Consider the following 17101-nt stretch of genomic DNA (forward strand, 5'->3'; position numbering starts at 1 on the left):
ATGCAGATGTGAGTGAGACTGCCTCTCCCTAACCTAATGTCTCTGTTGTCGGATGTGGGATGATAAAGGATGGGCCAACTAGGCTTTAATCACCGTTGAGGATCATTGAGCAATTAGTAGTATAGTAGCACTTTGAAAATGCCATTGAAAAACCATATTAATTAAAAAATTGTTGTTATTCACTGGAAATAAATAACTCAATCAGTGTAATTCACATTTTTGTTAATCTACAGATGTGGGATCTTAATTTTATCACTCTTTTATTGCTGACTTGTAGTGTATTTGCTTATCAAAAAGACTTCTAAAGTTTGGAATTTCCACTTAGAAATTTCAGACTTGATTTGCCCTAAAGAAAAATGTATCAACCCCTACAAAAATGTCCATTCATATTAATTCACATAATAATTCAAATTTCCTTTTGCTGCAGGATTATTTTGCTGAAGCAAACTGGCTCAAATTAATGTCCTACATCTGTAACTGTCAAATCCATTGTTTATGATGACTAACAGAAAAGTATTATGGGAAATGAGGAAACAAATGATACGCAGGAATTTTCATTTCATAATATTCTTTTGAACATTTCTTTGATAATATTCTACTTCCACACTGAGATGGAAGTACCAATTATGTAGTGAGAAGAAACAAAAACAAAGAGGGGGAGCACTAGCAAAAACAAATAAATATAATTGCAATAACCTGTCCCTAGGCAGGTAGCCTAGCGGTTAGGAGCATTGTGCCAGTAAACGAAAGGTCACTGGTTCAAATCCCTGAGTTGACTCCTGTAAGTTGCTCTGGATAAGCGTGTCTGCTAAAATGCAGTACGCACAACAGACAACAATTGTTACTTTGTGACACTGATCAACCAAACAGAATATCATAGATGAATGACTGGTGGCAAAACAAATACAACTTGTGTTTAGGTGACACTGAAAATGAGTCGCAAACACATGTGGTATTCCTCGGGTAAAAAGAGGCTTATGAGATACAGAATTCAACAGGACTGACCGCACATAAATCCATGGGATCACATAGAAAGATAACAAATTCATCCGATTCCACATGTTACCTTTCAAGTAGAACGAAAAGAGTCAAGTGAACCCCATGCATGGCTCATCAACGGACCCCAAAAGCACTGTAAAGAAATCAAATAAAAAACAAACTTTCCAGTGATAAAAGGGAGAAAAAAACTTGCCAGGTAGTTTGCTGCAGTCACACCAGGGTATGTAAGATCAAAACGAGTAACCAGTGCAGGCTGCAGGTAAGAAGTAAAAGACAACGTCACTCGCAAGTTAGGAAGACAAAAGAGAGATTATTACATAAAGATAGGGAGCTGCAGGCTATGGGGGTACACAGTCATACTCCACAGAGGGCAAAAGAGAGGGAGGGAGCCAGAGAGAGAGAAGGCGAAAATGAGAATGCAGGAGAGCAATGTTAGGGTTGAATGCGGATGAGAGAAAGTGAGAGAGTCTTACTTCCTGCATATGAGCCAATGAGGAAGGAGCCTCTAAGAAGCGCTCCCTTAGGGCCAGATTTAGTCATGTCCAAAGTCTGCAACTGTTTCATTCCCTTAACTGTTTTTAAGGGAATGGAAGGCAGACAACAGATAAACTTCTGGTAAAAAATGCTTAGTTAACCTGGCCCTCTAATGCTATAGCACCAGCAGCGGCTGTCCTCATTTCTATTTGTATGTTGGTTTTAACAAAGTTATCATTTCCCAAAGAACTCGAAATATAGTGAACCTAGACCACAACCCTATAACCCACCCAAACCCTAAAGCAAACTAGTGCCTCTTATGCACTGCTAAATGCTAGTCACTGTAACTAAGTGCCGTGCCAAACCAGGAGAACGGCCTGGTGAGCGCAAGTTAGCTCTTACCTGCAGAATTACCAAGATAGGTCGTACTCTCACCCGATGCTGTGACACAAGTAGGAGGGGAGTACAAGTTATTCCTCATGGCTCAGTCCCAGCTGGCTTTGAATAAAATTGATATCAGAATAACAGTTTCCAATGCAACCTGCTAAACATAAAACACACAGAATTCCAACGCCAGTTCTCTAAGAAAAATACTAAATTATGGAAAAGCAGCAAATGTGCCGCAAAGTTACATCCCTTACAAAGTCCCATTTTAATCAACAGACTAACCTAACTACACATGCAATCGTTGTAGAAACTCACCTTTCCTTTTGAGTTTTAGGGACTGACTAAAGAGAAAGAACCACGCGGTTGGAAAAATAGTCTGAATTTACCCGAATCAAAGCTTACCAGTACATAATGAATCTGCATTTCAAAATCTCCTCAACAACATTGAGTTTTTTGTCCACAGCCTGTCAACGACTCCATTCGGCTGTCATGGCAGATATTGGCCCACTTGTGTTACAGTGTTGTTTCAAATCCAAGACCTGCTTCCGTTGATATGTGGTATCCCTGTTTTGAGCCCTTCTATCAGCGACAGTGGAGTTGGGACGGGCAGCATTTGATCAATTCCCTGTCAGCTGTTAAGTTGCTATCATCCAGACACTGGGCTGTCACGTCCAACTCAATAATAATATAACCTTGCAAAATATTGGTGATAACGCTGCAGATTTTCAGGCACTCTAAGCTATGAAAGAGAGTCGTCACTTTCATCAAAACCAGACTAGAATACTGAGTTTCTTTGTGACATTTGAATCTGTGCTATTGAGGGCAAGGTTACCCACATACCCACAGAGAGAAAAAAGCTTACAGTATGTGTGATTTCTCCTCCATCCCTCTCAGTTTACGTGTCACAGATTGCAAATTGGCTCCTATATCCTATTCCCTATATAGTGTACTACTTTTGACCAGGGCCCATCGGGCTCCGGTCAAATGTAGTGCACTATATAGGGCATAGGGTGCCATTTGGGACAAAAGAACAAGTTGATCTGTTGCCTAATCTCCTCACAATACAATCTAAAGTAGGCTCAGGGTAATGCCCATCACATCAGATATTTCTTTATCTGAACGAGATAGGGAATGTGGAGACTAAAAAGGCAGTCTATAATAGTATCCAACACAATCTCCAAATAAAATTGAGGCTTCTAAGCCCACAAAAGATTTTATTACATCAGATACACAGGGGTCAAGAGAGGAGGCCTAGAACCGGACCCTTACAGGAAAGATATTATATCAGTCAGCCAAGTATTCAATTAAATATACTGCAGGCCGGTGTGTTACTTTGAAGAAAAGAAAATATATAGAATGTATTTTATTTTGTGGCACCTTTATCTAGTAATAATTAAGTATTAAACATGAATCCTATTAGTGGAATATGAACATAAGTTCTCTGCTGCTTTACCTTTGTTTAAAAAAAATATACAAATAAATAAAGATTAGACTATAGTCAGATTCGAACATTGACAGTTTTCTACAAAAGTATTCTAACATTTTTATTTTTATTTCAAGCACACCTTAATTCAAATTAAAATGAAATCCGGGACAAATCTAAATATATTGTCACTCGACAATCTACCCCCTGCAATTCACTAACGTCCTGTCCAGGGGGTGCTACAGAAACAGGAGACGAGCTACTGCCCTATGGGCCATTCTACTAAAACTGTGCATGCTGTTTGTACTGGTTAGAGGTGCTTAGCGTATATACATTCTCCTTTGGTTCACATTCTGTTCCACATTGTCCCCAGCTGGCCCGCATTGTGTTCTGAGCTCCAGGGTAAAGTTACCCTAGGTACTGATCAACGATCAGCTTCAATCCAAACCTTAACCACTAGTGGGGAAAATTATAAACTGATCCTAAATCAGTATCTAGGCAAACTTCACCCAATAGTGTTCTAGCAACAATGGTTGTTTTAATGAGGCTTATTTAAAACTGAGCACTTACCGCCACCTGCTGTTCATCTACTTTATTACAATCAGGAAACACTTGGGAAGTGAATGAACATGACTGAGTAAAATACAAGATAGTTTGGCAATTGGCTTGTAAAGTAATCTCCTTATTAATATATGACTTAAATGTAAATGTATATTCTCATTGTTTGAGTGCCATATCAACAAATCTATGGAGGACTTTATTTAACATGAATCAATGAATGTATAAATCCTTTTTCCATGTGGTCAAGCACGTCAGACACCCCCCCCCCCCCACACTTTTGCATAACAGCAATGTTCTCCACAGCAGCAATGTCTGTTATTTATGCTAATAATGCACATTTGTGCTAATACATGTTAAATAACCTTTTGAGTGACGTACATTACCAAGTGTATTATAAACCCGGGAAGTTTAGGTTCTGGATGCTGATTGGCTGAAATAGCATTTCAGCCGAGTGCATTTCAGCCGTGTGTATATCAGACAATATACCACTTGTTTACTGTTCTATTTAAATTGGTAACCAGTTTATAATAGCAGTAAAGGCACTTGGGGGTTTGTGTTATATGGCCAATATACCACAGCTAGAGGCGGCATCCAGAAATGCCGCTTCGCGTCGTGCATAAGAACAGCTCTTAGCCGTGGTATATTGGCCATATACCACAGCCCCTTGGGCCTTATTGCTTAAATATAACACACCCCCTTGGGCCTTACTGCTTAAATATATTCCTTTAAAAAGTAATTAAATCATAACCTTTCGTTATACATTTTTCTAAAATAGTCTAATGCATCCATTGCAGATATAAAACAGCCCATGTACATCTCATTTCAAGAAAAAAGAGATCCTTTAGTCATTGAACATATGGGTCATGTTCATTAGGGCATGTAGTACACACTTAGAAAAAAGGGTTACAAAAGGGTTCTTCTTCGGCTGTCTCCATAGCCGTCAGGGCTATGTGATTCACTTTTTTTTTTTTTTATAAATAAATAAATAATAATTTATACATTTGGGTGAGGTTTTTTTCTCGCCTGAGTAGCCTCGTTTCACTGCCAAAAATTAAATTAAACCATCTAGTGTTCAGTGAAATAACAACACAATGTCAAATACAGGTAGCCTAGTCAAATAATTAACATCCAATCACATTAACCGTTACTCTCACGTGGGAAACCTTCACTCTTGCGCAGACATTTAGAAACGAAACACGACAATTTGAAAAATATGCCACGGTATGTTTTTTGGGCGAGAATAAAGACGACTTTCGAGTAGTAAGACGTATAAAAGCAACAGATCCCATTAACCAACAGTTACCATTTTTTTAATGTACGCTTGTTTATTCCATGTGTAACTCTGTGTTGTTGTTTGAGTCACACTGCTTTGCTTTTTGTAAATGAGAAGTTGTTCTCAACTGGCGTACCTGGTTAAATAAAGGTGAAATAAAAAAAATTACAAAATAAAAATAAGAATGGGCTAGAAGCATCTTATATGGTGAGCTACCGAGTGGCTAAGACAGGCAAGCCCCATACTATTGTGGAGGACTTTATTCTTCCTGCTGCCGCGGATATGGCTGGAACAATGCTGGGGGAAAAGGCCTAAAAAAACTATACAGACAATGACTTCATCAAACAACACTGTTTCACAATGCATCAGTGACATGGCAGGAGATGTTTTGAAACAATTACTGCTTTGCATACAAGCCAGTGAATTCTATGCGTTACAGCTGGATGAGTCAACAGACGTGGCGTGCCTTGCACAGCTCCTGGTATATGTCCGTTACGTTTATGGGGCGTCAAATAAGGAAGACATCCTCTTCTGCAAAACCACTGGAAACCAGGACAACAGGAGATGATATTTTTTAAGTACTGGACAGCTTTGTGACATGAAATGGACTTTGGTGGTCAAGATGTGTTGGTATCTGTACTGATGGTGCAAAAGCCATGACAGGGAGACATAGTGGAGTGGTAACACGCGTGCAAGCAGTTGCTCCCAATGCCACTTAGGTACACTGCAGCATCCACCGAAAGGCTCTTGCTGCCAAGGGAATGCCTGACAGCTTGAAATATGTTTTGGACACTACAGTGAAAATTGTTAACTTTGTAAGGACCCTGAACTCTCGTGTATTTTCTGCATTATGCAATGATATGGGCAGTGACCATGTAACGCTTTTACAACATACAGAAGTGCGCTGGTTATCAAGGGGCAAAGTATTGACACGTTTTTTTTAAATTGAGAGACGAGCTTAAGGTTTTCTTTACTGACCATAATTTTCACTTGTCTGACCGCTTGCATGATGACGAGTTTCTCACATGACTAGCCTATCTGGGTGATGTTTTTTCTCGCCTGAATGATCTGAATTTAGGATTACAGGGACTCTCCGCAACTATATTCATTGTGCAGGACAAAACTGAGGCTATGATTAAGAAGTTGGAGCTCTTTTCTGTCTGCATTAACAAGGACAACACACAGGTCTTTCCATCATTGTATGATTGTTTTGTGTGCAAATGAACTCAAGCTTACAGACAATGTCAAATGTGATATAGCGAAGCACCTGAGTGAGCTGGGTGTGCAATTACGCAGGTACTTTCCCGAAACGGACGACACAAACAACTGGATTCATTATCCATTTCATGCCTTGCCTCTAGTCCACTTACCAATATCTGACCAAGAGAGCCTCATCGAAATTGCAACAAGCGGTTCTGTGAAAATTGTATTTAATCAGAAGTCACACTGCCAGATCTCTGGATAGGGCTGCACTCAGAGTTTATTGCATTGGCAAATCGCGCTGTTAAGACACTGATGCCCTTTGCAACCACGTACCTATGTGAGAGTGGATTCTCAGCCCTCACTAGCATGAAAACTAAATACAGGCACAGACTGTGTGTGGAAAATTATTTAAGACTGAGACTCTCTCCAATACAACCCAACATTGCAGAGTTATGTGCATCCTTTCAAGCACACCCTTCTCATTAACCTGTGGTAAGTTATTCACAATTTTTGATGAACAAATAAGGTTTTATATGTAAGATGGCTTAATAAAGAGCAAAATTATTTATTATTATTATATTATTATTTGTGCCCTGGTCCTATAAAAGCTCTTTGCCACTTCCCACGAACTGGGTTGTGACAAAAACTCACACTCATTGTTATGTTTAATAAATGTATCATATAGTGTGTGTGTGGCAGGCTTACAATGACAGCAAAAAACAACATTTGAGAGTGCGCTGACCCTGGTGCTAGAGGGGGTATGCAGCTGGAGGTTGAATGTTTGAAGGGGTACGGGACTATAAAAAGTTTGGGAACCACTGCCTTAGGAGAACCCTTTTTGGGTTCCATGTAGAACCCTTTATGGAAAGGGTTTTACATGGAACCCTAAAGGGTTCTAGCTGGAACCAAAAAGGGTTCTTCAAAGGGTTCTCCTTTGGGGACAGATGAAGAACCCTCAATGGTTCTAGATAGCACCGTTTTTTTGAGTGGACAATGTTTAAGAGTTTCTTACTGGACAATTCCAGGTAGTCCTTCCCTATTCCAGTCCATTTCCTTACATTTGGTGCCTAATGAAATGAACATGACGACGTACTTTTGTTAGCAATAGGGCACCGAGTTGCACTAGTTATGAGAGGCTTACCGAAGACTCAGGACAGGAACCACAATAGCTTTTGAATTAATCAAGATAGTGAGAGAGGGGGAATGGCTAAGAGGAATGAGAGGAAGAGATAGGGAGAAAAAGAGAAAAAACAAGGGAGAGATAAGAGAGAAAGAGAACAAGGCTAACAGGGAGAGGAAAGAGGGGAACGAGGGACACCATGTTGGCAGCCACGCATGGTGTGGTTTGGCAAGTTCTCGTCAGGGGCTTCCCAGTGAGAAAAACTGGTTGGCACAGTTTTGCTGTAGAAATTACTTTTTTTAAACCAATTTTGCTCACTGGGTTGTGGGTGCAGGACAGGACATTTGCTGACCTTGAGCGGGGAGATATGGGAGTGGGACACGTAGCCATGCACATTCTCAATCTCCGAGAGGTTCTTCTCCGACACGTGCACCAGCTCAGGGGCGCGCACCTCGTTGGTCAGCCGCGGGAACCCGTGCTCAGGTGGAGAGTCCTCATCTTGATAGCGATACTGCTTTAGAAAGGAGGAAGAGGAAGAAAGAGAGGAGGAAAAGCGGTGGAAGGACAAAAGGAGCACAGAGGAAAAGAATAAAGAAACCATCAGAATGACGATAACTAACAGATTGACATACATTTAAATTCCACTGTGAACCATGCTACTTGTAGAGAAATGTTACAAATTCACATAATACATTGACTAGGCTTCATGTACATATAGCCCAATTCTGTGGCCCAATGAAATGAATGATGACACATCCTCTGTGATTGTTAATTCTACCCATGAAGTTCATATGGCACTGCTTCACCACTACTAAACCGTTGTGAAATGAGAGTGAAAGCTGTGTCCCATTGTGGATCTCGGGGACAGAAGGTAAGGGAGGTCTTTGCCAGTGAGCATGAATCTGCGACAGCCTATGTAAGTGTGAACATGTGGACTGAAACATGGTAGCCTAATTCTAATTGGAACGAAAAGTGGGAAAGTTGCACTTCTTTTCACAGTGCCTTTTTGTGGAATAACTAGCATCGGGATTCAATCAAAGGCGTGTTGTTGACAGATGCATTGCATTTAAATACAATTTCCCTCACCCTAGCGGAGATGGCATTCACGGTAAAGCTGAGGAAGGCAGCTCGAGCATGAATGACCTTTAAAAGTCAAGTGCAGTGCACTTGCTGACAACTCGCCTTGGATTGAATCCTGGCTCAGGTGAACATTGCTACAGTTGGTAGCAATAACAAGAGGAAATGACTGAAGGAGTGTCTTGATGAACTGATTCTCTGAACTTGCCTTGGAATACAGTATGCTACCATATCGTTCTTATGGCAAAACAAGACAACGCTTCCTTTCTCTTCTGATTGTCTGTCTTCCTGCCTACACATAGGTCATATCATGGCAAACTAATTCAGCTTGATTTTTCGCATGACGTGTTTCTGGATGTAACATTTTTTATAGTCATGCCTTAAAAAAACAGGCAAATCTGTCTATTATAAACCTACTAGGATAACTCTTTGAATAATACAACTATATACACTGAGTATACAAAACATTAAGAACAAATCTATTGATGTCACTTATTAAATCCACTTCAATCAGCAAAGATGAAGGGGAGGATGGGCAAGACAAAATATTTAAGTGCTTTTGAACGGGGTATGGTAATAGATGCCAGGCGCACTGGTTTGTGTCAAGAACTGCAACGCTGCTGGGTTTTTCACACTCAACAGTTTCCCGTGTGTATCAAGAATGGTCCAGCACCCAAAGGACAGACAGCCAACTTGACACAACTGTGGGAAGCATTGTAGTCAACATGGGCCAGCATCACTGTGAAACGCTTTCGACATCTTGTAGAGTCTATGCCCGGATGAACTGTGGCTGTCCTGAGGGAAAACCTGCAACTCTATACTAGGAAAGTGTTCCTAATGTTTGGTATACTCAGTGTATATGCCCACATAGCTCTAAAATGTTCAAACCAACTCGAAACAGTATCGAATAAATATATTTCCATCAAGCTAATACTGTACGTCCCTTATAATCATCAAGCATACTGTATACTGTCCCTAATGTCAACCTATTTGATCCTGATGGAGTGATGAGGGACAATATCCCCAAGGCCTGAGTCCCTTATGATATGATATGAAAGCAGTGAAGTCATCTCTGTGTACAGCACAAGAGTGGCTAGTGGCATGCGAGTGGCATGGATGGGTGCCCTGCCTGAAGCATGGGGAGAAGGATGGCATGAAGATGGGGCCTGAGGGACAGTGTGAAGGCCACTCTCTCACCCAGGGAGTGCTCATCAAGGCGGGGTTCATGCATGCCGGGGGCGGGCCAGTGTGTGGGGACCCCTGCACCGCTGCCGGCCTGTTCTGTGGACAAGAGAGAGCATTCTAGCTTTGACCACAAGGGGGAAACCCTTAACATGATATCTGCACAACAATACAAAATGTCTGCTAGGCATCTCCATTCTATATGTGGTACAGGCATGGCTCAGCTGGTAAGATCGTGGTGCCGCCAATGCCAAGCATCCTTGGTTACAATTCCACATACACATACTATTGCTTTGGATAAAAGCTTCTAGCAAGTGGCATAAACTGCAAAAGATTATCTTATGGCCACAGAAATGATTTGAATTCCAAAATTATGTGCAATTATCATAACATACCGCTGAATCCATTTTACCATCAAAATGAACTTTGTTGTATCAGAGGACCTCTTTCCCAAGGGAGAGCCGGGTCGTATATATCACATGTCTAAGAGTAGGAGTGCTGATCTAGGAGAATCTTTGCCTCATAATGAATCAGATCATTATGGACAGGAAGGACCTGATCCTAGCTCTTCTACTCTGAGATAGATGATACATACGGGCCCCTGTATACTTCAGCTGATGATATCTTTCAATCTCTAAGTTGAGAGGACTTGAAATTGTACTGTGTCTCAAGTTAAACAACACATTTGTCCAACTCAGGAATGCATGTAAACTCAGTAAAATGTGTTATGCAAACGGAAAAAGGAAACAGTGCACGTAAGAGCACTGAGATGCCGACTCTCACACACACACACACACACACACACACACACACACACACACACACACACACACACACACACACACACACACACACACACCACACACACACACACACACACACACACACACACACACACACACACAGGAGAGGGGTGCATGTGGGGAGCCGAGTGCAGTGCCCGGTTACCCTGTGACAACATGGCCACTCCAGATGAACAAAGAGAGCAGATAAAGGAGGCAAATCATTTCACATACGAATTTTCAGAAGGAATTAAAAGTAGTATGGGTTGCTTTTCCATGACCAGAAGAAATTCAGTTGCACTTTACATTCCAGTGCACTTATTACAGTGTAATTATTCCTGTAATTACAGCAAAACAAATATTGTAATTACTCATTATTACACTGTACTTCGGGGTTACTTAGGGATACGGCTAAAGAAAGGGTTAGTGTTTAATGAGTAGTTACAATACTACTTACATTGTAATGACATGAGTAGTTACACAGTAATAATGGCACTGTAATGTAAAGCGTTACTCAGAAATCTTATTAGCCCTAAAAGTATTCTGTGATTCTTTGTCACATTCTTTTTCTGTTTGGGTATAATTGCATTTCATTCCATCCCTCTGCAGAGGTACCCTGAGTATACAAAACATTAAGAACACCTGCTCTTTCCATGATATTGACTAACCAGGTGAATCCAGGTGAAAGCTATGATCCCTTATTGATGTAATTTGTTAAATCTACTTCAATCAGTGTAGATGAAGGAGAGGAGACAGGTTAAAATAATATTTTTAAGCCCTGAGATAATTGAGACTTGCGTATGTGTGCCATCCAGAGGGTGATTGGGCAAGACAAAAAATGTAAGTGCCTTTGAACAGGGTATGGTAATATTAGGACGTTCTTAATGTTTGGTATACTCAGAGTATACCGATGCAGTGATATGCTAATGTGTGGTAGACCCATAAGCAGGCACAGTTTACTTGAAGTTGTTTAGATACTGTATGACGGATATAACACATATACTACCACCAGGATTGTAATGTCTTTGTATTACAAGTAACCACTAAACTTTGCAACAGTAACTACTTTAAACAAGCATTTGGCAAGTTGTGAAGCTACAATCTGCAGCTGAGTACTGTAACTAACAACATTCTGGTTACCAGAGTAGTTCTGGAATAGCTATATTGCATTAGAGTGAGGTAATGTAAAGTGTTACCCATTAAGACTGACTTTTTATAGTGGCCTACATGTTCAGGCTGCCAGAACCTCTCAAAATCATTGAGACATCATCCAGAAAGAGCAGAGCTTAGCTAAGCTGTTTCTCCCTTTGAACATGAGTCATCTTGAGCCACCATTGACAACAGTGAGTGTGTGTGCATACAAAAAGATGCTTGCCAAACTCAATACATGTAGAGGATGGTGGTATAGTGAAAAGTCTTTATTCAAAGCATCGGAAATGTATACATAGTTAGGAGATAGTTCACTCCAAAATTATATTTTAGTATGCTGTTCATTAGTCCACTGTTAATTTGGGCTAGTTTTAGAGTTTGTTAGAGTTTTTAGTTAGGGCTGTCAGAGTTAATCAGTTAACTCAAGTGAACTTTTTGTAATTTTACCTTCACACTTTCAATTGTGATTAATTGCATCGTCTGAAAACATTCAAAATACACCAAAAACATAAAAAATACATAATCTATACAGCTAAAAACAACAATGTGATGTTAAAACAAGTTGAAATTGAGGTAAAAGAAAGGATTGGATTCAACCACCTCGATAGCTTGCTAGCAAACATAAAACCGAAACATTGAAGCGATTTAGACCAGACTGTATGCTGGAAAAACACTCGGTTTGTTAATTTTGATTAAAACAAAACCGCTACTAATTAAATACGAATACCAAACGTGTTTTAGCGTGGATTCCGTGAGTGCTAGCTGGCTGTACTACAGACACCTGTTGTCGTTGTGGGAAAGACTCATTGTTATCTTTTTGTAAAACAACTGGTTGCAGTAAAGAGCCAACCTGGATACTAAGGAGATCCTGAAGGAAATTGACGTGTACCAACAGCTTTACGCTATGGAGGAACAACATACTCCATCATGGAAAGATCCGACTACCTGACAAAAGAACTTTAACCCGACAAAAAAAAAAAAAAAAAAACTGATTCATCTACAGACACAGAAGATTTACTTACCGTTGAAGTAGAGGCTAGTGCTAGCAGGGCTGAGGGGGAGTTTGGAGTTTAGCCAGAGTGACATTCTCACACTCCAAGGAGAGAACAAGGCACTCACAGCCAAGGCTAAAATCCACGATTCCAACATGGATTGTCTACTCAGGAAAAACAGGGTGATGAAGGAGTTGCTACTGGACACACGGAATCATAGCATGGCTGAAAATCTATTTTTTTCTGGGATTCCTGAGGACGCATCCAATAATCCAGAGGGCGCGATCAGAGAATTCATGAAATCCGCCTTGAAACTTCCTATAGACTGTAAACAAGGTGGCTTTCCACAGAGTACACAGACTTGGAGCTCGGAGCGACAAGACCAAGGGTCTCCAACCGATCATAGAACAATTTGAACACTACCAACAAAAAGAGCTGATCAAAAACAGGGGAAGGGAGCTTAAAGGGACCAAATTCGGTCTCAATGACCAATTTCCAAGGGAGATAAATAAACGTCATAAGAGACTGTATCCGGTACAGAGGCAACAGAGGGAGAAGGGTAAGCGTGCCTTTCTCATTGTGGACAAACTCTTTATAGATGGACAGCTATTCCAAGACAGCTCCATAACACCATGCCTGTACTAAATTCTACTGGGACTTCAGGTTACGAAAAAAAGAAAGCATGGGAACTGTACAAATATCTGAGCACTATGAAGTGGATATGAACACACACGTACTAATTTACATGCTCGCTTACACATACACACTTATACATACACACACACACCTAATCTCGCTCTCTTCTCTCACTCTCTCTTTCTCTCCTCTCCCTCTCTCACCTCTCTCTCTATTGTTGAGAACTCTTTTATAATTTAATATGTTTCTTGTTTTTCTATCTTTTTAATGTATTTGTCTTCAAGTTTATATATATTTATAACAAGCAAGGGGAAGATATCAGAGTAGGGACATTGGGGAATAATAACATATTCTACGGAATACATTTGTACTGTAGTGAAGCCGTCTCTAGAGTAATGCAAGGTCTCTTTCATGATCGTGTGAAACGTCAATTGCTATGGAAATGCTGGGATGTGTTTTTCAATGATGTTAAAGGTAATTATGATGCAACTATGATGGTGATACAATATGGATTACAATTATCATCATGAATATTAAGGCTATACGCACTACATGTTACACACATAGACACTCAACCATGCAAATTGGCAGAGTGATTATTTATTTGGACAGCACACATTATAGTCGTACTCTTATACAGACATTGTACACACTCTCACTAAATCACATCCAATATCATACACATCAACCTACTCAGATTTACTACACACGTAATATCTTGTCTCAATTTTCTAACATCTGTGGCATTGGCTCACAGGCAAACAGGCAAGGAAATAAAACAAATATTGCTAGAACCTATTTATTGAATTGTAAATATCAGACTTTTGAAAGCTCTAATTTTGACCGTCATAAGACCTCTGATGGCAGTAACTTTACAAGTACTAATTATGGTCAATTTAGACTGAGAATAGTATCTAGTTTTTATTTTATTTATTTATTTTATTTCACCTTTATTTAACAAGGTAGGCTAGTTGAGAACAAGTTCTCATTTGCAACTGCGCCCTGGCCAAGATAAAGCATAGCAATTCGACACATACAACAACACAGAGTTACACATGCAATAAACAAAACATACAGTCAAAAATACAGTAGAACAAAAGAAAACAAAATGTCTATATACAGTGAGTGCAAATGAGGTAAGTTAAGGCAATAAATAGGCCATGGTGGCGAAGTAATTACAATATAGCAATTAAACACTGGAATGGTAGATGTGCAGAAGATGAATGTGCAAGTAGAGATACTCGGGTGCAAAGGAGCAAGATAAATAAATAAATACAGTATGGGGATGAGGTAGGTAGATAGATGGGCTGTTTACAGATGGGCTATGTACAGGTGCAGTGATCTGTGAGCTGCTCTGACAGCTGGTGCTTAAAGCTAGTGAGGGAGATATGAGTCTCCAGCTTCAGAGATTTTTGCAGTTCGTTCCAGTCATTGGCAGCAGAGAACTGGAAGGAAAGACGACCAAAGGAGGAATTGGCTTTGGGGGTGACCAGTGAGATATACCTGCTGGAGCGCGTGCTACGAGTGGGTGCTGCTATGGTGACCAGTGAGCTGAGATAAGGCGGGGCTTTACCTAGCAGAGACTTGTAGATAACCTGTAGCCAGTGGGTTTGGCGACGAGTATGATGCGAGGGCCAACCAATGAGAGCGTATAGGTCGCAATGGTGGGTAGTGTATGGGGCTTTGGTGACAAAACGGATGGCACTGTGATAGACTGCATCCAGTTTGTTGAGTAGAGTGTTGGAGGCTATTTTTTAGATGACATCACCGAAGTCGAGGATCGGTAGGATGGTCAGTTTTACGAGGGTATGTTTGGCAGCATGAGTGAAGGATGCTTTGTTGTGATATAGGAAGCCGATTCTAGATTTAATTTAGGATTGGAGATGTTTGATGTGAGTCTGGAAGGAGAGTTTATAGTCTAACCAGACACCCAGGTATTTGTAGTTGTCCACGTATTCTAAGTCAGAGCCATCCAGAGTAGTGATGCTGGACGGGCGAGCAGGTGCGGGCAATGATCGATTGAATAGCATGCATTTAGTTTTACTTGCGTTTAAGAGCAGTTGGAGGCCACGGAAGGAGAGTTGTATGGCATTGAAGCTCGTCTGGAGGTTAGTTAACACAGTGTCCAAAGAGGGGCCAGAAGAATATAGAATGGTGTCGTCTGCGTAGAGGTGGATCAGAGAATCACCAGCAGCAAGAACAACATCATTGATGTATACAGAGAAGAGAGTCGGCCCGAGAATTGAACCCTGTGGCACACCCATAGAGACTGCCAGAGGTCCGGACAACAGGCCCTCCGATTTGACACACTGAACTCTATCTGAGAAGTAGTTGGAGAACGAGGCGAGGTAGTCATTTGAGAAGCCAAGGCTATTGAGTCTGCCGATAAGAATGCGGTGATTGACAGAGTCGAAAGCCTTGGCCAGGTCAATGAAGACGGCTGCACAATAATGTATTTTATTGATGGCGGTTATGATATTGCTTAGGACCTTGAGCGTGGCTGAGGTGCACCCATAACCAGCTCGGAAACCAGATTGCATAGTGGAGAAGGTACGGTAGGATTCGAAATGATCGGTGATCTTGTTTATTAACTTGTCTTTCGAAGATTTTAGAAAGGCAGGGCAGGATGGAAGAGGGGCATGACCGTGGCAGCTTTCCAATCTTTGGGCATCTCAGACGATACGGAAGAGTGGTTGAATAGGCTAGTAATAGGGGTTGCAACAATTTCGGCAGATAATTTTAGAAAGAGAGGGTCCAGATTGTTTAGCCCAGCTTATTTGTAGGGATCCAGATTTTGCAGTTCTTTCAGAACATCAGCTGTCTGGATTTGGGTGAAGGAGAAGCGGGCGGGGCTTGGGCAAGTTGCTGCAGGGGGGGCTGAGATGTGGGCCAGTGTAGGGGTAGCCAGGTGGAAAGCATGGCCAGCCGTGGAAAAATGCTTAGTGAAATGATCGATTATCGTAGATTTATCAGTGATGACAGTGTTTCCTATCCTCAGAGCAGTGGGTAGCTGGGGGGAGGTGCGCTTATTCTCCATGGACTTTACAGTGTCCCAAAACTTTTTGGAATTAGTGCTACAGGAAGCAAATTTCTGTTTGAAAAAGCTAGCCTTAGCTTTCTTAACTGACTGAGTATATTGGTTCCTGACTTCCCTGAAAAGTTGCATATCGCGGGGGCTATTCGATGCTAATGCAGAACGCCACAGGATGTTTTTGTGCTGGTCAAGGGCAGTCAATTCTGGGGTTTACCAAGGGCTATATCTGTTTTTAGTTCTACATTTTTTGAATGGGGCATGCTTATTTAAGATGGAGAGGAAAGCACTTTAGTTCATTTTCTTGGTTGTTGGTGCATTGGGGGGTTCTTGGGGGTGGGGAATGGAATTAATTGTATTTTTTATTTATTTATTTTTCTGTGGAGGGGCCTCGAATGGTTGAGGGACAGCTATTGGGGAACTGTGGGGGGATCTTGGAGGATTCAGGTTCATGTTTTTTGGACTGGTGGGAGATCTGTCAACGTGCCCTTGAGTAGGGCTTTGAACCTGGATACTTCTGTGTGTCGCTCTGAATGGGAGTCTGTTGGATGACTGGTGTGGTGTAGTTGTTGAGCGTCTTCACTGCAAGTATATTGTATGTTTTGGATATTCAATTAAAAAAAAAATTTTTTAAAGAAAATAAAAAAGTGTGATTTATCAATTTTGATAACTGTTACTTTGGACAAAATCAAGCCGTCAATATTTGTGTAGCTTTTTGTCCAAAAAATCTTAAATTACAGCTCAATTAGAGCAAATTCTGAATTATCGATTAATCGTGATTAATCACAGCAAAACCTGTAATTAACTCGGTT

The 17101-nt window shown here is 40.9% G+C and overlaps 1 protein-coding gene across 12 annotated transcripts in view; it reads right to left on the reverse strand.

Moving 5' to 3' along the window:
• The window catches only part of LOC106603804 (disks large homolog 2), a 319358-nt gene that overhangs the window by 164052 nt on the left and 138205 nt on the right, over positions 1 to 17101 (reverse strand). For 8 of the 12 annotated variants that reach the window (XM_045717314.2, XM_045717308.2, XM_045717313.2 and 5 more), the window contains 2 exons: positions 9715 to 9798; positions 7793 to 7954 (listed from right to left, as the gene is read on the reverse strand). In XM_045717314.2, coding sequence (XP_045573270.1) covers positions 7793 to 7954; positions 9715 to 9798 — 246 coding nt within the window. The remainder of the gene's footprint in view (positions 1 to 7792; positions 7955 to 9714; positions 9799 to 17101) is intronic. The other 4 variants (XM_082974733.1, XM_082974735.1, XM_082974732.1 and 1 more) reach the window with 1 other exon arrangement.

Source organism: Salmo salar, chromosome 04 (assembly GCF_965601325.2).
Source record: "Salmo salar chromosome 04, fSalSal1, whole genome shotgun sequence".
NCBI lineage: Eukaryota > Metazoa > Chordata > Actinopteri > Salmoniformes > Salmonidae > Salmo > Salmo salar.